Genomic DNA, 21,339 nt, shown 5'->3' with positions numbered 1-21,339 from the left:
TTCCGTTGGAAACGGAAGACCTTAATAAGAAAAGTGAAAAAGAAACATTACAATAATAGAAGGGTCTTCCGCTGAAGACGGAAGACCCTAATAATAAGAATAAGAAAAGTGAAAAAGAAACAATAGAATAATAGAAGGGTCTTCCGCTGAAGACGGAAGACCCTAATAATAAAAAACATTACAATCACTAGAAGGTCTTCCGTTGTAACGGAAGACCTTAAAAAGAAACATTACAATCACTATAAGGTCTTCCGTTGGAAACGGAAGACCTTAATAAAAAACCTTACAATCACTATAAGGTCTTCCGTTGGAAACGGAAGACCTTAATGATCTAATTGTAACGAGGAATTTCATAATTATTTTTTTACCAAAAGGGTTAAAGATAATTTTTGCAGACTGTAAAAAAGATAGATTTTACCTTGCAGTGTATGTTTATATGTATGTGGATAGTAATATATCGGAAAACTCACCATACTTTTAGATATAAGCATCTCGGTATCGGCTAACCTGCAAATATTTCATTTTTAGCCGGGCTCTGCTGAAAGCAGAGTCCTGGCTATAGGCAGGCAAATCGCCAATGTTACTATAAATAGCACAAGTAAACAAAAAACCAAACAGCGTCAAGGTAAAGCTTCCGCTATACCAAATAGTTACACAAACAGCCACGTTTTGTCAAAAGTGTTGGCATTTTGCTTCTTTTTTCTTTTAATTTCGAATGAATTGTCTATCTTTTTTAGTTATCTTATTAATAACGTGTTTTTAAAACATTACTATGCATTTTGTACACATACAATGCGCATGAATTTCCATGAACTACTTTGCTGCGCTATGAAGAAATGGGGATTGAATATATAATGCTTGTTGCAAAATTCAAGGCAGCAACTGGTGAACTTTTTAACTTCTACTAGACAGACATAGTTTTTGTTTATAGCCGCTTACAAAATTTGGTCGCTCTCTGACGCTTTGCCGACATTAAAAGCATGAGAGAGAGAGAGAGAGAGAGAGAGAGAGAGAGAGAGAGAGAGAGAGAGAGAGAGAGAGAGATTTTCAGCCTTTACTACACAATATACATAAAGACACAGCAAAAGAGCCCGGCTTTCAGTACTTCAGTACTTTGATTTTTTTTTTACAAATCTTAGTTATTCTAGATGAACACAATTTAATATTATGTATATATGTGGAAATCCAAAAGCACACTGCTACGCAAATTTGATAGTGTCGTGGAACTTGTGAAATCAATTAAAAAAATGGATTTCCAAAAAAATTTAACGTTTTATATAGAATACATGGGTGTCATGCAGATGTTGCATGCTTACACTTGCGAACACAGGACAAATTATTTAACACAACACAATGGCAGCGTAACAGCATTTAAATGCAAACTATCAGCAATTAATGAGGAATTAATTAGCTTATAATCATTATGTATCAGCAATTATATAGTAATATAAAGCATCAGCAAATTATAAAGTAGCACACGACTAAGACATCATGTATTTAAGAGGTGTGGTTTTTAATGTATTTCAATTTTTTTTCTTCGAAATAATCAAACTATTCCAAATGTCACTGATGCTTGTTCCACATATAAATACTTTAACATTTCAAATGCTGTTTTAACGCATGCAATATTCAGGACAAAAGGTTTTTAAAAGGTAAGGTTATGGCAAACTTTTAAAAATTGTTACACAGAAACAAAAACATTTTGTCATTCCTTTGTTTATTAAAATGACAGCAATCAAAAAAGAAATACTCGATTAAAGCTATCATAAAGTATTGCAGTAAAATTTAAATCAGAGTAACTGTTGTGTTCAAAATAAGAGCATTTTGATTAACAAAATTCAAAGCTTTCCAGAACAATTTGTATTCATCGTTCGTCTTAATTTTTAAGAATAGCAACAAATTCATTGGAGTGTTTAATTTTTGTGACTTTTTTTTTTTAGCAGATCAGAATTTCTTATTTTCATTATAATTTTCTTTTTAAAAGTTGTTTGGAAATATTGTGTGTAAGGAAAAGAGAAAGTTTTTAAATTCTCTCTGTATAAGATTGCCGGTCATTTTATGTGTTTTTTTTTTTGTTTTATTTGTTTCATTTTAGACAATTAGAGTATACTGTGGTTTCATCAATATTCGTGGGGATCAGTTTTCATGGAAAAATAATACAAATGACCGTGAGGTCCAAAAACACAAATTCATAACCAATGGACTTATCAAGTAAATGTAGTATGCTATTATAATTGCACTCCAATGAATATTTGATTCCGTCGATCAACTCAACAATGATATCAACCAAAACTGAGAGAAAACTGATAAACCACAGTATAGGCGATCTTTCTACGCATGTCATAACCAAAAAAAAAAACCCGAAAAAACAGTAAAGAACCCATATTTCCTATTAAATTTCTTTCGAAAACTAAATGAATGCATCGTTTGGGAATAGAAGTCAGACAAGAACTTAATAATTACTTCTGACGAAGATGATTAAAAAAGTACATGTCTAATTGTAATCGTATAACCAAAGAATATAAATAGAATACTATGTTTATCATTTGTCGCAAATTATATTACAAAGACAAAATACTCTACAATCTACAATGCTTACATCCTCATTAAAACGGCTTTTAGAATGTTCTTGACATGTTTTAAAGAAATGATTTTAAATTATAAATAGGTATTGAGAATACTTTAAAAAAAAAATCAAAACGAATGTAAAGAAAATGGTTCATTTTCTACGTAATTCCCTTATATTTATAAAGTTCAGATAGAAAAATATTTTAAATGAATTATGACGTCATTTTTGTAAAAGGACAAGGCTAAGCCAATCAGTATGAGTGACCGAAGGGGAGTATACGATGTTTCAAGCAACTCGGGAATGGACCAGAGCAACTGTATCAGAAACTGTACTGTACCATACACATGCTGCGGCGACTGCTATTCGAGTGAGTCTCAATTAGGGGGTGCTCCCATTTTGTCTTAAATGTGGAATATATGTATAAAAAGTAGGACAAAAGATGGAAATCTGAATTTTTGAGTTAAGGCAACATTTGAAAAAAAAAACCTCAATTATGTGTATTCAACACAGTCAACGAGTCAACGGAACACCTGATATGTTTTTTTTTAATTCTACAGCAACTGCTCAAACGTATCTTAATGGTCCTTCTTTTTAAAATAACAAGAAAACGCAATTGCTAAAAATAGATAAGAAATGTTTATTATAATGACATATCCCTATTAAATTACAGTAAAAAAAATAACGTGTTGTTACCAAGCAGCTTGGGAAGCGAACAAATTGGTCTTGACACTCATTTTCTTAAATTAACTTTACTTACCACAGATCATGTTAAGAGACAGTAAAAAATTAATTACGTGTCTTCTTCTTGTTTACTTTACATCAAATGTATATGTAGTTAACCTCCATCTGGTCTATCCAGTGGCAGAGTTTTAAATATTCGTTCTAGCTTTAATATGGTTTGTATTTGTAGGCTACAGTGGATGCTGCTGCTTTCCCTGTGTGCTTAGTGATATCACAGATAGACTCGGGAAGTGGATATGCTTTCTGTGTTTACCGTGCGAGGCATTATGCGAGACATTAGGGTACTAGTTTAGTTTAGTTTCATTAAACAAGATTTTATTTTGTCGAAGGCCCTTTGTGTAGTCCCCTAAACAAAGCTACCAAAATGTAAGCGATTAACTTTATTTTGAGATTTAACATTATGCATGATTTAAATGCAGAAAGAATTGGAAAAGATACTTTATTACAGACCTTCCCATATACCAGCAATATACATGAACAGTAATTAAAAAGTAATAAATCAAGATGATTTTATTTTACAATATGTTGTATTATGATATATTTCAGGGATCAGATTGTGTAGACTGCATGACCATGTGCTGCCCCTGCACATGCACTGCATGGCAGATGGATAAAGAATTGGACGACATGAATCCCTTAATCTTATAACATTATTTATATGAAAGGACATATAAAAAGACATTGTCTATAGTACCAGTATTTTTTTAATTGAGGCCTATGGAATTTGTTTGATAATAATCTTTTGAGTGCAAAATTCAGTCCTTTGAGAGAAATGAAAAACAGTCAGGAATTTTACGAAAATAATGTGTAAATCTGACCTAGCAATGCATTTTAAAAGATTTGCAACTTATTGATCTACATGTACCTTTTGGTATAAAAAGACCCGTTTATACTGATTTACAATTAAAATATCTAGCTTAATAATTTACTGTTAAAGTATTAATTGCCATTAGAATTTTTACAGGTTCTTTTTTTGGTTTGTTTTTTGTTTATTTAAATAGAATTCTTTATACTTGTAACAAATGATGATAAATCATATTTTTTATTATAGTGATGATCATTTTTATTAATTTGGCATTGCATTTATGAGCTACGTACGTAAAGGCATAAGATTTGTTAGGATAATTTAACAAAGTATAATATAAAATCTTTAAAATCCTAATGCATATTGATATTTAATGAAAAAATTACGTGTTTTTAAGTTTCTGGAATTCTCAGGAAATGGGATCGGTCTGTTTTGTTTTAATTAATCAATACTTTTTTCCGAAAGAAAATAGAAATTGATAAAAAAAAAAGCAAAACATGTTTTTATCGTAGCAAGTGTGAAACTGTCATGTTTTTTCTAGGCATCATATGTAGCAAACACTGTCCGCATATATTTAGAACAATGATTGCACACTAATTTCTAATCATTTTTACAACGATTTAGTTTTATTTTCATGAAGTATTGCTGTCATATTTTGAACTTTCAGTTATAAATCATGTTTGATTCAAAACTTTAAACAAGAGTATTTACAGCGTGTTTTAATTGACGCTAAGCGTTTTCCTGTCTTGCTTATCACACTACAAGAGCAATGGTTTTAACATTTTCACAAGGTCCGCAGTGTGTTTGGTGATAGTGATTCGATTTCAATCAAGAAAGACGACGACGATTTCGATACGCTGCCTCGTTCTGAGAACGAAAAGCCTATCACAAGTATATCGATATTAATGGTGAACGGAACAACTGCCGACTAGAGATGGAATCTAGAGGCGACAACATATATAGACAGTCCAAAGACTGTGAGATCTCCACGAAGGTTTTAGGTGATGGGACCAACAACGCCAACCCAGGACGAAAAAGAAACAAGAGCAAATTTAGTACATGATGGTATTAATCAAATACTGGACTGAATTGCCTGAGGTGACATTGAGGGATAATAGAACGGCAAATTTGTTTCCAAAGTTTTTTTCTCCATCTAAGAGAGAGAGAGAGAGAGAGAGAGAGAGATTACTTGACTTTCATTCAACAAAAACTTTTATTAACACCATAATGATGATTAAACTGGATTACTTAAGTTCGTCTTTTTTATTCTATTTTATTTAGTCTCAAATACTTATTTTCATGCAAGTAATTTTAATTCGTAAGATCTACATGTATGTAACCGAACTTGACACTATAAAACAGAAAATTATCAAGACAAAAACATGTAACTAGGAGTTATAAAATAAAATTGTTACCAGAAGACTTAAAAACGATTTGCACAATCTGTAAAAAATATACAGATTTCATCTTGCAATACATCTACATACGCCTATGGATAGTAATATATCAGAAACCTTACCATACTTACACTTTGAAGCATCTCAGTATCTGCTAACCAACAAATATTTTTAAAAAATGCACATCGTACACAAATCAGTAATTCTAGATGAATTTATTCGAACACAGCTTATTATGTTTTTTAGTGGAAATCCAAGAGCATCCTGCTTGTCTTGGTGGTGTCGTGGAAGAAGATTGGGAATAAGATAGCGCAAATGCCCATTTGGTTTAGTCGTAAAATACAAATTTAATTTTTTCTAACTAAATATTATGTTATAATACAAGTTTACAAAAGGACATTTTCTAGCTATATTCAGTTTTGAATATTTTAGCAAACGATGAGAAAAAAAATAACTTTAACCATTGAGCCATTTAAATGACAACACACTCCATTATTTAATGAGAAATGCGACGTCGACCAGAAATTTACGAACTTGTATTATTTTTCCAAACGTTCAGTTGTTGGGATACAAAATGACATTTTAAAATTATAGTGGGTCATTTCTCTACGTTTTTGTTAATTGAAATTAATTTGATTCCTTTTAATCGTTAGATACTGTGGTATCATCATTGTTCGTGGAGACCAATGTTCGCAGCTTTCGTGGATATCCCTTGCCCACGAATTTATATTCCCACGAACTAATACACAATCATTTGTTTAGTATTAATTAAATCACCCAGATTATACTGCCAACGAAATATCGTCCCAACGCGCCAGACAATTTTTGGCTACCCCCGAACACAGACCCCCACGAATAAAAATTATTCCACAGTAGGCAGCATGACAAAAAATGAAGCTTAGACCCACTCTATAAAAGAAAAGGCATTACTTGGTGTAAACATTACACTATTTGGAGATTTTGAAACGCAAACGCAAGTTTAAATCAACCCATTAAAAGTATTTGATGTATTTAAGGGTTAAAAATCAATGTTTTGATAAATGTACAATGTTTTCAATTATTTGAAAAAAAAGTCAGACATTTTGATTTTATAGTACATGTATCTTATCTTTCCTCATGCATACATTTTACAAGCCTAATTCACCCATCTTCTTTGTGAATTAAGGAAATGGATTTCGTAGAAATTAAACGTTTGATATAGGAAACATGAATGTTATAGCAATGTTGCATGATTCCAGTTGCGACAAATTATCATCACACGATGGCAACGTATCAGCAAATACAAATATCACCAATTTATGACGACTAATTAATCAGCACATAATTATGATATATCAGCATAAGAATTATAGAGCATCAGCGGTGTAGTAAAATTATGAAAATAAGCATCCTTTACAGACAAAGTATTATCATACATATAAACATTCCCAACTATGGTTTCCTCTTTATCCAGGCACGTACTATTAGAGGGGCCGGAGGAAATAAATAGTGAAATTGAAGTTAAAGGTATACTCCCCCCCCCCCCAGGATTAAGATTTTAAAGATTTTTCGGATGAGTCTGCCCCCCCCCCCCCCACTTTCAAAAACGATGCTACGTGCCTGATATCTTACGAAAAATACCGGACTGCACGAAATAATCATGAGGATGTCAGACTCAAATTCCCAAAGAATGGTACTAAGCTTCTTCTTCATCTAACTTACTGATGTAATTTAACAATTATTTAGTTAATTGTATTTATTCTTTTTAACCACTGCAATAATTTCTGAAAAGAAAGATGTAAATATAGATAATAAAATGCTTTCTTTGTTGATTCATGTGGGTTACGAAGGGAGCAAACATTGCAGAAATGAGGATTTATTTTTTTCACTGCTAAGTCGTTACCTTCATACCCACATGAATCACCAAAGAAAACATTTTATTGTTTGAATATTACAACGTATCACGATTCAAGCAAAAATATTTCTCTTTGACTGTCTTGTTGCAATCAACTTTATTGTTAACAAAGCGTTATCAGTGTATTTGTGTCGTCAATGTCAGCATGAAAGTTACATGTGAGATACAGACTTTACATTTATTAAATGCAGCTGACACAGGATGAAGCTCTGGCTTTCAGTCAACTTATCTAAATAGTAACTAAATGGTCTGGAAAGGTGATTGAATGACACAGATATGCATTTCAGTCACTTTTCAGTTACGTTTCAGTCACCTTTCAATTGACTGAATGGCAGAGATTGATTTCATCCTGTGTGATCTTTTTTAAATGCCATAGGTTAAATTATGATAAAACATATAGAAAATCAGTATCTTTTTATATCTGCATGTTGATTATGCTTTAACAAAATAGTTTAAAGTTTGCGTCTTGTTGTTTTTGCTAATTAAAAAGTATTTAAAGGTACTTTTTAAAGTACAGATAAACAATACAGTAGAAAAAATATTAACCAATGCAAGATGAGGGTTAAAGACGATGTAATATCTAACATTAGCCGTTTTCACTAGAGCATTTTAATTTTCTGTGCACTTTAAAATTAAGGACTGAAATAACTCTTTTCCAATTACTGAAGGGGCAAAGGTCCCGCTCTATTGATTTAGAAAATCGGTCAGTTGTTTAACCTTGGGATTTTTTTACGATATATCGGCTACGAGGGAATATATGAGGTCGTGTACATATCTGATCTTTAAAATGTCAAATAGGTATGCAGAGTGTTTTTGCGATCAATAGGTCAAAAAATAAGGTGAATTAAAATGATGGGATTTTTTGTGTATAAATGATTTTATCGCAATTAAGTAATACCGCTGTAAACCTTCCCATAATTCGGAGAAAGTTCTGAACAGATGTAAAAGAAATAAACAAATTAAAAAACTATAAACTAAAAATTGGAGAATATTTGTAAAAGTGTAGCTAAAAGGATCAATCAAAATCAAAATTTATATAAATGATGACTCAAAGTTTTACATAGCTTATAATTAACGACACCATTAGATTCAAATATTTCTCTATTGCTCTATGTACATGGCTATCAGATTACTTTTGGTGTTTTTTTTAATTGTATGTCATTATAATCTCAAATGTTTGAGAAATACCAAAAAAACCCACACCGGTTGGTAGTGCTCTCAATCTTTAAGATTTTTGAAAATTACATTTTTTTTACAATTAGATAGAATATGATTCATCAAATAGTTTAATACTTTTTTAAACAACTGTTATTTCCGGATAAAATAAATATTTACTTTTCCCATTAACATTTTTTCATGAATGATTTCATTTTATCCTCACATAGTACTTTAAATTAATATCTATATGTTTTTAACTTGCAAAAAATACAAAAACTGTAATGATTTAAAAAGTGGACTATCTTAAATGAAAGATAGATATTTATTATGTATATATGAATCCTTGAAAATGTTTAATAATGATATAAAAAACTTATATATAACTGCATAACAATATTTCAAATTTAGAGTTTAAACAACAAACTGAAACATGTATAATGACAAATACAACACACATTAATACACGTAAAATACATAAATTAAGACATAAAGTAAGCCATTGTTTTTCTAATCATTTTAATTTTTCAAAAGTTATCAGTCTGCATTTGGATTATTCCCTTTTCCGTAAACACAAGCATTCTAATTAATTTGATATCAAAGCAATGTGGGCAGTTTTTTGAAAAATTGTTTTATGTAAATTGTTAATTAAGTGCAAATGACTTTAAATTTAAAGATAAAAAATAACCTTTGAAATATGTGCACTATTTTTGTTTTTTTAATTTGTGTGCACTATAAATTTTTTTTAACAATTTGTTGTTTACACATTGATTATGAAGTCGATTTCTCCATTTAACCATATTCCGACGGTTTGATGGCTGTCGCCTTTTTAATTCATTTTGACTTCATTATTGATAAGAACTTTGAATAAATTATAGGAAATTCTTAAAGCTAAAATATGTGGAATTTTCTTCACTAAATTAAAGTCTAAGGTAGATCTGATCGGAAATTTGTACACTAGTGTAAATAATTGATTCAAAGAATCCGGTTGGAGATCCGGATACATCATGTGAAGACTTGTAGTACTGGTTTTGCACCATTCTCCCCTCCCTCCACCCCTCCCCCAATGTTTCTAATGTATTTCAATTTTCGTTTCTTAGAAATAATAAAACTGTTTTGGAAATCCATCGTACCTTTCCCATGTATAAATACTTAAACTCGCCAGCAGAAGGCAATATTCAGGAAAGAAGGTTTCCAATAGGTAAGAATATGCCATACTTCTATGCAATTATTTTTAAAAAACCAATAAATGCTTGATCATTAGTTTGTGACAAATAATAGCAATTCAAAATAACCGATTAATGCTACATGTATTAGAATATTTTTTTATTTCAAAATAAGAACACTTTTGTTAAATGAATTTTTTTCAGAACAATATGTGTTTCTGGTTGATCTTAAGGTAGTACGAAACACCCCTGAAATTAATTATTTGAAATATTTTCTCAAATACACAAAATAATGACTTAATATTTATATGTAAAAATTAATTTCAGTCCATTATCTTAAGAAAAAAATATAAACCATACCCATAACTAACTCAAGGCCAAATAAACTTAGGATACAACGTATTTCGAATATTTTGAAACATACATTTGGATGGTGTTCATATGATTTTTGTGGAATTTAGCCTTATATCATTTAAAAATGCGTAACTTGTTGTCTGTTCATAGTAAAGACCTGAAATTTTGACACAACCACCACCAGTGTTTAGGCTTTATGTCAAACAAATTTCAAGGTCATATCAACAGGTCAAAGGTCAATTATGATGACGTCATCTAGGATTTTTATCAATTTATACCTCTGTAAAACATACTTAAACCTTAATTAATTTAAAACCAATAGTTAAATTTTCTTTATTTTGATATATTTTAATTACAGGGTCATGACAATCATACTGTTAAATTTTATTCAAATTTGAATAATACATTTTCTTTTTAAATACCGTTAAGTGCTGCAAATTTTCGTCTTAAAAGAGTATTCACAAGCACTAGTTTTACATTATATCGCATGAAAAATTATATTAAGTAACCAGATAGAATTTATTTCAGTATCTTAAAGTAACAAGAAGGTCTCATGTTTCAATAGCAGCACAAATATTTGTAATATCTTGAAAAATAACTTAATGGCATAGAAAATTATAACGATGACTATTTCATTTTACACTCCACTGAAAGGAGATTCCAATGGTAGGTTTGGGGCGATGTGGGCAAAAATTGTGAGGTCGGATTTTTTTCAAATTATACGTAATAAAAGATTTCACTCCAAAGAAAAATATATAAAATTTTTAGAAAAATTGAATGATAGGAAAAATTAAGCTTATCTTTTTTGTACTACCTTAATTTAAAAAAAAAAGAGCAAAAATTCATAGAAGTGTTTAAGTTTTGTGACTTCTTTATTTATTTATTTTTTTTGCACAATCTTATACGAATACTTAAAGATGATCCTTCTATGCTTGGGAAAACCGAACCGATACATGTAAATACAGAAAGAATCCAGATTTTTTTAATTTTTTTAAAATCAAATTTGATGATCAAATTTTTTTCTCATGCTTAAAAAGTATACTGATAATGAAAATCGTAAGAAATAAATATAAAATATTTTATACATGTAATTAAATCATTCCATTATTATGTGGGGCAAATCATATTATTCTCATGCTTAAATGACAAAATGCATAAATGTTTTATGTGCAAATTATATCATTTACATTTCATACCACTCTCATATTTGAATGATTGAAAAAATGTAAATTTCCATGTATGTATCATATGAAACTATTACGGTCAATATCTACTTATTGAAAACAAAATACAAATTTCTGATATGCGAGATATAAATTCCCTTAATCGTCTTTTCAATGCAATATGAAGGCAACCAGCATCAAATCCCTTTTTTGGACGAATGAAATATATCCAGAATGCCAATAGTCTCTTTCTAAATACGGAATATAGAAAATCCTTGACCTCTCTTTAGAATTGATATTTTATACGAAGGCATTTAGACTACATTTTTAGAAATTATAAAAACGAATGTCTAAAAAATGTTCATTTTCTACAGAATTCCCTAAAAAAGTACGAGACAATGATATTTTAAATGAATTAAGACGATTCTTTTACAAAGGACAAGGCGAAGATATTGAGTATGAGTGACCCAAGGGGAGTATACGTTGTTTCGAGTAACTCAGGAATGGATCGGTCAAGACGGAAGCCTATGGGTAACACTGTGGATGGAACCAGGAACTGGAGTACTGTACCGTGCGCGTGCTGCGCTGACTGCTCTTCGTGTAAGTTACAATTATAAGTACACTCTTTTTTATATATCAACACAGTCAACGAGTCAACGTAACATGCTTCTATGCTCCTATAGCAACTGCTCAAATGTATCATTTAGGCCCATCTTTAAGAATGATAAGAAAGACATATTGCTCTAATTAAATAAGAATAGCTCATGCTAATATGTCACCAACAAATTAAAAATTATTGAGAGTAAAAAATCACATTTAGATATTATGCAGTTTGGGTGGCGACCAAATTGGTCGAAACATTTATCATTGAGTTTTAAAGAAACTTTATTTACCACAATTACCATTAAAAGACAATTCAAAATTAGTTCTTATTCATATTAATTTCACATCAAATATACAGTAAAACAAGCTTATAACGAAGTGCCAGGGACGGACAATTTTGTTATGCTCTAAGTGTAATTCGTTATATATGTAAAGTATTCATTATATATATATTTTGAGCTAGAGAGAAGGAATATTTCCTCTCTATGAATGTGTCTTACTGTAGTTAAACTTCATTCCGCATATACAATGACAGAGTTTCGAATTTTCATTCTAGTTCCAAAAGTTTTTTTTCTGTGTGTAGGTTGCAGGGGCTGCTGCTGTATTCCCTGTATGCTGTGTGATATCGCGGAGAGGCTCGGGGAGTGGATGTGTTTCCCATTCTGTGTACCGTGCGGTGGCAACGTCCTCAGGACTCGACTCAGAACACTGGGAGGAATTAGGGTACTGGACTTTATAATACATGTATTTGGAAACCAGGACAAAAAGAATTATACAAATAATGTTATTAAATGTCATTTGTTTCATACCTTTAATAATATATAAATGGAATATCTCTTCCAAATGGGGGCCGTTAGAATGTAATGATTTAACATTATGCATGATTAATAATTTATGCATGAGTTGGAAACAAAAATGAAAAAAGGTAATCTATTACAGCCATGTCCAAATACCAGTAATATATATAAAGAGTAATTAAAAGTTATTTCCTTTCAAAATGTGATGTACATTTTCAGGGAACAGCTTGCGATGACTGCATGACGATGTGCTGCTGCTGCGCATGCGCGGTATGGCAGATGGATAAAGAATTGGACGAAATGGGAATCCCTTAAGTTTATAACAATATGTATATGAATACGTGTATGGAAAGGCAGATTTAAAGATATTGTTCATAGTTTTTTAACAAATGAAGCTAATGCAATGTGTTATGATTTTTTGGTGTGCTAAATTCGTTCTTTGGGAGAAATAAAAGACTGTCCAAATTAGTAAGTTAATGATATGTCATTCTGAGCTAGCAATGAATAAGGATGTGTGACTCATTAAGTTACCCTTCGTTAAAGATACCCGTTAACATTGCTTAAGAATTAAAATGTCCGTTGATGATTTTATCAGTTGCTTATAGACTTAAGATTTCCAATGATATATACGTACATAGTAGTTGTAAAAATAATTAAAGAAACTTCATTGTAACCAATGTAGTGTACTTTGTTGTTAGGTTGGGTCTGATCGGTACTGTATACTTTGCATATATCCATCAACTTTTATTTTAATTAAACCTTTGCGTTAAAAATGTTCTTTTTTATGTACACTAATTGCAGGATTCACTTATTCTAGGTACATGTAAATGTATTTGTATTCAAATACAATTATATGTACTTGTTAAATTATTGATGATTAGAATTTGAAATTCTATAAATTTGACTGAAATTAAAAACTGGGTAAGGGTATAAGACTGCTTAAGAATATCCGATAATGTCTTAAATCCTCAAAACTAAAATACATATTCACATTCGAATGAAATAAATTAGCGTTGTTGTTTTGTTTTAGCTGGAGTGTTTAAGAAAGACAATTAATTATTATTTTTTAGTTGATAAGTTATATATATATATATTTTAATTTTTTTTAAAGAAAAGTAGTAAATTAAAAAAAACCCTGTTAAGTAGCGATTAAGGGACTGTATCGTTATCATTTAGCCTCATTTAAAACAAAGAATATCTGTAGCATGATAAAGGAGATCAAAACACCCCAAAAATGGTCACGACCATCACACATTCTTTATCCATCCTTTTATTTGAGTTTAATTTTAAGCAGAAGCAGATGAACAAACACAAAATACATGTATACCTAGAAATGTTTGGTTCTCTATTTATTTAACAAAAACGTATAAAGCTTATTCAATAAATGCCAGTTATTGAGTTTCTACACTATTATCTAGCCCTTAAAGTTCTTTGCAATGGCATTCAAACCCGTGATGTGTTTTCGTTTACTAAAGCTAAATATGGATAAAAGTTTACAATTTCAAGTTAACTATGAACACAACTATAGTCTGTCCCAAGATATTTATGATGCATATTTGAACGATTTTTAATAAAAATACACATACCTGTGACAGAAGTGCAATTAAAATCGATGAAAGGAAAAAATTCCAAGATAACTTCATTCACACATTATCATTTTTCCCTCGTCCTACGGAGATTTATAATGGGGAATGTTGACATCTTTTCTCCATTCGAAAGTCCTCGGGACACCTCGCGCAATTTTTCAACGTTATCATCCGGGCGTCTTTATCTCCTTGGCAATGGAAAAACCCCGTAGACTTTTTATTTTTAGCCGTGTATTGATACCCGACAAGCTAGAGGGGGCGTTTCAAAGGGGAAATCTTGGGATTTTTTCATACTATTGATAGAAAATCGACTGAACCAAGAGGTATTTATGAATATCGAATAATTTAAGGAAATATGTGGCAAAAATATCTTGCGACAGACTATTAGTACATGTAGTGTTTAGTGGTAGATATATCTTGTAATAGCATTTTCTGTTAGGCAATCTACATAAAGACACACATGAATTCTGATTATTTTAGCTTGATGCAAGACTGTGACATATTGGTTTGCATAAAAAAAAAAATTAACGTACCTCTATCCCTATAAAGAATTGTTCCAAACCTACATGTATTCATTTAACCCACTTGTGAATTGATCAGACCTGAAATTAACCTGAGGTTAATCGAAACATTCAGTTCTGTCTGGTGGTTTTTTTCCCGCACTTTCTGGAGAAAAAAAAAACTTGTTACTTCCATGTATTTATTCTTTAAACGATAAATTACAATCACATACAGTAAAATGTTTAACATTCCATTATAACTTAAGATGGAAGTCCAAGCCCTGCAGATCATCAAAACTTGTTGCGCCTACTCACAAATCATGTTAATTGTGTGTAGAAATTGTTAAACAAAACGATACCTTGAAAATCAACCGGCTTTATTTCGTAAGAGTTAATATGTACCCTTTGTCGGATTTAGCACCATATTTCTCAAAATATCATTTGTAACGTCCCTGTAAGTACTCTAAACAAATCGCTGTGACTCTTTATATTGCCATTGTTTAAAGCACCATAAGAAACAGTGGAATTTAACAGTAACTATTTAATTAACATACATCGTGCTATATGTAGAAATGTTATTGAAAGCATAAAATGGTTTACAATTAATATTTACATTAAAAAATCGCCAAAATAGAACCTTATTTGGGCTACTGATATTTAAAACTTTAAAATTATTCATAAGCATGCAGGGAAATGGACAGCTTACAAGCATGTGGCCTGCTCAGAGAAAAAAAAATACTAGAATAATCCGATGAATATTGGCGATGGCCGGATATGGAGGAACTGAAATATGCTTTTAACCCGCGCCTCATGTTGGAGGTATTTCGCACCGTTTAGTGGGAACAGATTACACTCTTTTCTAGACGGTGACCTTTGTGTGGACTTTTCGAAGAAAAAATAAAATATTTTGGATTTTCCGACGAAATTAATCTATGCATGCCTAATTTTGTATTTTTTAAACTTTATTTAAGTATTTTACATAAAAGTTCAATTGAATGTTAAAAATGAAATGAGGGCATAAATACAATTTATTTTTCTTTCATCTACGACGATCGGAATGCAAGCTTTTACCTTGTATAAACGCTTAAAGGTAAACAAACGGTATGTATAGATCAGATCACTTATTAAGTCTATTCTGATCCACCGCATTTGAGTATTTTATTCACCTGAACACGTTATCTTAAACGCTTAAGGTATGTAGAAACAACCAGTGCACTAAAATGGAATATTCAATGAGACACCAAAAACAAATTAGACTAAAAGAAGCCCACATGTTTCGAAGATTCCGTACCCGAACACCGCTTGTCTGTTTTTGTTATAAAGTCGCATATGCGCAACACATTAACTAAAGAAGATCGTGTACAGATTGGGTGTTTATTTGGAGAAACCAAACAAATAATCACGGTTAAAATGTGTGTCCTACTTGACTAATTTGATATTTGGGTATCGTATATTTACAATTCTTAATGGAGCGCGTGAATGTGTAATGATTAAATTGTTATGCACTATATGGGGAAATTTATGTTAAGTAAGACTGTAAAGTAAAACTGTTTGTTATTGACGATGAATAGTGTATTTTGACAATTTCTCATAAATCCTTTTTTTTAATTTATTATTTTTGTTTCTTTATCCCCTTGCCACCATTTAAGGTACATATAATAAACAAGACAACATAATTAAAAAGGCGCTCATTTTGAAATAAGCAATCTTTTCTGCCTTGCTTTGTTAACTGCATACATGTCTTTCAATACCTCCTCGACCTTAAATTTGCTATCTACGATAGTGTACGGTTAACGAATATTCCTTATATATATAATAAACTAAGAAGGAGGGATTGTTTTTAAAAAAAATCTGTATTTAAAATCGAACCTTTGTTTCATGTTTATCTTAAATTTCCAAGAAATTAACCTATTGTGATTAATTTCGAGGAACTGTAGTGTAGCTTTTACCTCGAAATGAAAACCAAAAACTGTTCCCAGAAACGGTAAGATGATCGTTGTGGCCTAAATACCTTAAGATACACGTATCACACCGATTAAACCTTTAATCATTTTAAATACTTGTTAGTTGCAACTTATATCTTTTAGCATTATAAAACTTTTAAATGCACATTAGTTTTACTGTTATTTAAATTTAAATGGCGTCTATAATTCTTTGCGGGAGAATGGAATATAATTCTTTTTTTTTTTCCTTTTTTTTTAATGTGTAATGATTTGTTAAAAAAAACAAGACTGACCTTTAATTTTTTGTTAACCATTTATACTTGTTGAGATATGTGGAGGAAAATATTCAATTTCATTTTTGCATCTTTAAACAAATGAAAATAATGTTAACCGAAGAAACATAAAAAGCAATTAAAAGAGATTATCAAAATCAAGTACTTTAAATTTCTATTTAAACGTGAAGAATTTAATATATCCGCGTAAAATCGCGAGAACAACCCCTCGTGGATTTTAAAAATCTCGCCATTATTTTTTGAGAGTTGGAAACTATGATAAATGTTTTGCGTTCGCGATTTTATAATCTCTTATAATTTGATACAAAACAGCGGAATTAAGTACTCGCATAATATAAGGAAATTACAGTACATTGAATTCATTTAACACATCATGTGTAATACTTTTGTAAATGTAATCATACAGATTGTTAATAGGCTTTTGGAAGTTTCAAAATAGATTGCAATAATGGTTGTCTTTTAAAACAAATATGAAAAAATAATGTTCAAATTGTTTTTAAAATCGTCCCCCGTTCCATTTTCTCATTGTTCAAATAGATGTAATAAACTCATCAATTTCAAAACATTGTAAGTTTATATAGGTGTTTTGTTTTCTTTTCAACTATATAAATGTCTAAGAAGCCATAATGTGCAATATATGACTTTATTTGAATTGAGATATCCCCAATACTCGAATCAAAGAAAACAAGTCATATTGGCATGCCCTGTAAAGTACCACTTCGTCTGTGTAAACAGAATTTTAATACATGAACATCAAATTTATCTGAGAAGTTTTTGAAAACTTAGATCAACTTAATGTTGATAAACTCTTTTTGGCACGTTTTATATATTATTTTTTGCGCATTATGTGTCTGAACAGAAAAAACCAAATTTAATGAACAAAATTGTTTTACATTGTATGTATATTGATAAGATTCACAAAACGTAACAAAATGTTTTGGAGATCAGTATTAAAATGATAGACATCTTTTAATAAATACATATTGAAAAACAAACTCGTAGAACTTATTTTTGTAGTTTATACAATGTATGGACTATATGTCCCGTATCTTTCATTCTTGTTGGAGCTTAGCAAGTGGATATTTCGCAAAGATGCAAACACTGAACCTAAATTCTTAGTATTTATCCAATAATCGTCTCATTATCTTAAAATAACCTAATGATATGTAAAGCTTTCATTAATTAGTTATTATAATGCATGTTTCTAAATCTGTTCTGTTAAAATCCCCCCAAGTACCCTAAAAAACCTATAAGTTAATACAAACACCCCCAGATACAGACACATCTTGAAAATAATCATAAAACACTATAAAATTAGTTAGATAAATGACCATCTATCGCTCTAATTTATGCAAGACACGTTAACGTTGCCCTTTGACACAGTGTACCTTGGAGTCGTAGATATAGGTTACCCTTTTTGATACAACATTGTTATGCGAATTGTTTTCAATCGTCTTTGTGTCTAACGCTGAGGTAAGGGTCGATGCCTCTGAGTCAGTAATTTTTTACTTGATGATAATGCCAGTGCGACAGTTGCATTAATGCATGCCTCCAGCGTGCATATTTCAAAAAACGCATGTACTCATTACAGATACCACGGCTTGAAGAGTTAATAACATATCCTGTTTTTTTTTATGAACATTACCTTTTCCCGTAGGTTAAAAACATTTCATAGAAATTCAAAATTGCGTTCCAAAATTAAAAAAAAAAACTTTCTTTAGAAATTTAAACTCCAATGGGATTTAAACAAAACTTATGTAGGATTTAAAAATCGTACAGAAAAGATAAATTTTTAATGGGAAAACTACCTTTTTAAATTAAACCCCAGTAGTACATTTTCATTTCCTATAGAAAAATATCTTTATGATTTAAATTTCTTAAGGAAAAAATTAACTCCTATGGAAAATATAATTCTTGTAAATTTTCTAGAATTTCCTGCAGGGTTTTTAAAATATCCTGTAGGAATTTTTTCTCCTATGTAAATTATCATTTTCCTAGTGAATAATTTATTAAAGGTAAATATCTTACTTGTCAATATTCAGTATTTCTCTGTCTCTCTCTCTCTCTCTCTCTCCCTCTCTCAGTTTGAGATATTACATTGTACATCAATGGATAGTTGTTGTTGTTGTGATTTTCTCATTTCCATATATCTCTCAGGTGAGTAAAGATGATGAGGCAACCTTGACCTTTAGGTTGCGACCCAAGACCTTAAACTTTACTGGAAATCAAGAACACTTCCAGTAGTGTGAATTTTGCTTAGAGCTTTCGGATTGTTATCAATTTTCTATAAAAATGACCTACCACTTATCAAAACATAATCTGATTTGAATGTTAACAGGCTTTAATTCATAATAAATTTATCTCAACTTTAAACAATTTTAAACCACAACATCAGTCTTTCATAAGATTTAACATCCTATTCATTTTGATATAAAGAGTTCTGAGAAAATAAGATAATAGTTTTTCTTTTTAATCTCAACAAAAACAAAAAATGTACAACGCAGAATAACAGGAACAAAAATTTTGTTTTAAATTTTATCGTATAGGTGATATCCATTTTTTTAATAACCTATTACCATTGTTTTGGAATGTAATACAACTATGTTTGGGAAAAAAATCATTCTTATTAAGGAAAAGGGTTTTTTTTAATTATTATTATCTAAACTACAAAAGAATGTAAAATTTACTTTGACTTTGATAATTTACTAAATGTATACAGTCTCACATTTTAATGTTTATATTCATTATATCGTTATCTTCATACAAACTCTTGTTTTTCGTAATTAAGGTAGCAGCAGAACAATGAGATGAAAGCTCAAGTGTGCTTTCCTTGTCATATTTTCTGTCGCCCGTCTGTCCGTAAACATTTCTCATTTTCGACATCCTCTCAAGAACTACTGGACCAATCAATTTCAACCAAACATGGCACAAAGCATCCTTAGGCAAAGATAATCCTAGGTTGTGCTAATTAAGGACCTCACATTTTTTCAACGGGAGTTAATAAGAAATTATTGAACATTTTAAAGAAATATTCAAAAATCCTTTTCTTAAGAACCATTTGGCCAGGAAATCTGATACTTGAGTACTTGAAGCATCCTCAGGTAATGTTTATTCAAAGTTGTGAAAATAATGACCCCCGGAATACATAGATGGAATCTCTAAAAACCTTCTTCCCAAAAACTAATCAGCCAGAAAAGCTAAAACTTGTGTGGAAGCATCCTCAGGCAGTGTAGATTCAAAGTTGTGAAAATAATGACCTCAGGGTAGGGTAGACCACAATGAGGAGTTGAGCTTTTACACACACACACGCACACACACACACACACACACACACACACACACACACACACACACACACACACACACACACACACACACACACACACACACACACACACACACACACACACACACACACACACACGTATGTATATATATATATATATATATATATATATATATATATATATATATATATATATATATATATATATATATAATATATATATACAGAAAAGCTGAAACTTGTGTGTACATGAAAGCATTTTCAGGTAGTGTACATTCAAAGTTGTGAAAATTATGACCCTGGGGCCACAATGGGGGGGGGGTCCTCATTGGAATATATATAGAGTAGTATCTTTTAAAATTTCCTTCTTCGAAACTAATCAGCAATCTTTAAAATTGTTTAGACTGTGGGCCCCTGGACTATTCTTGGCCTCACAAGGGATCAAAGTTTTATGTAGGTTTATACCCCATACTTAAACAATTGTTTAGGATCTTTTTGGGAACTGCAATGATCAATATAAATTACAACAGTAACTATAAAATCATTTTGTTAAAAAAGGACTATATGATAATAAAAATAAAAATATCCAGGGGTAAAATGGATTTTTATTTATACAGGTTCTACATATATTATACTACATTGTCCAGATAGTTTGTATCATGCTGATTTTATCAAACCTATTGTTCCTCAGGTGAGCGATGTGGCCCATGGGCCTCTTGTTTCATATTTCTAAGATAAAACCAATATCGGTTAGACAACCAAATAAATCTATCCCAGCATATTTTTATTGCAAAAAGTGGAAAATCTCCACGTTGGTACACACAGCATTCAAAAGTATAAGTTAAAGGTTGAGATGCCATTCAAATTCGTCTGACGCGTTTAAGAATAAATTATTTAACACACTATTTTGATTATGTAACCACAAAACTGCCTTAAATAAGCCTTTGATTTCAGACAATATACCGAAACCGAAACTTGTTTTTCATATGGGAATAACTAGGACAACCAAAAATATTCATCACTTCTAGTTGGTTTGACAACAAAAGTAATGTAAAATGCTTTTATAATATTACATGTATATATTCAA

At 30.7% G+C, this 21,339-nt stretch overlaps 1 protein-coding gene across 2 annotated transcripts; it reads left to right on the top strand.

Moving 5' to 3' along the window:
* The first annotated feature begins 9,731 nt into the window (after positions 1-9,731).
* LOC117692261 (placenta-specific gene 8 protein-like) lies at positions 9,732-13,354 on the top strand. 2 transcript variants are annotated; one of them, XM_066072230.1, is made up of 4 exons: positions 9,732-9,762; positions 11,682-11,844; positions 12,431-12,570; positions 12,864-13,354. In XM_066072230.1, exons 2-4 carry the CDS (start codon positions 11,703-11,705, stop codon positions 12,957-12,959), a joined length of 378 nt encoding a protein of 125 aa, XP_065928302.1. In that variant the 5' UTR covers positions 9,732-9,762; positions 11,682-11,702; the 3' UTR covers positions 12,960-13,354. The 2 variants fall into 2 exon arrangements, with proteins under 2 accessions (XP_065928302.1, XP_034335610.1); XM_034479719.2 differs by lacking the exon at positions 9,732-9,762 and having other exon boundaries at positions 11,679-11,844.
* Positions 13,355-21,339: the final 7,985 nt, after the last annotated feature.

Source organism: Magallana gigas, chromosome 9 (assembly GCF_963853765.1).
Source record: "Magallana gigas chromosome 9, xbMagGiga1.1, whole genome shotgun sequence".
Lineage (NCBI taxonomy): Eukaryota > Metazoa > Mollusca > Bivalvia > Ostreida > Ostreidae > Magallana > Magallana gigas.
The sequence above is the reverse complement of the archived record's forward strand: the minus strand, read 5'-3'. Positions and strand labels throughout refer to the sequence as shown.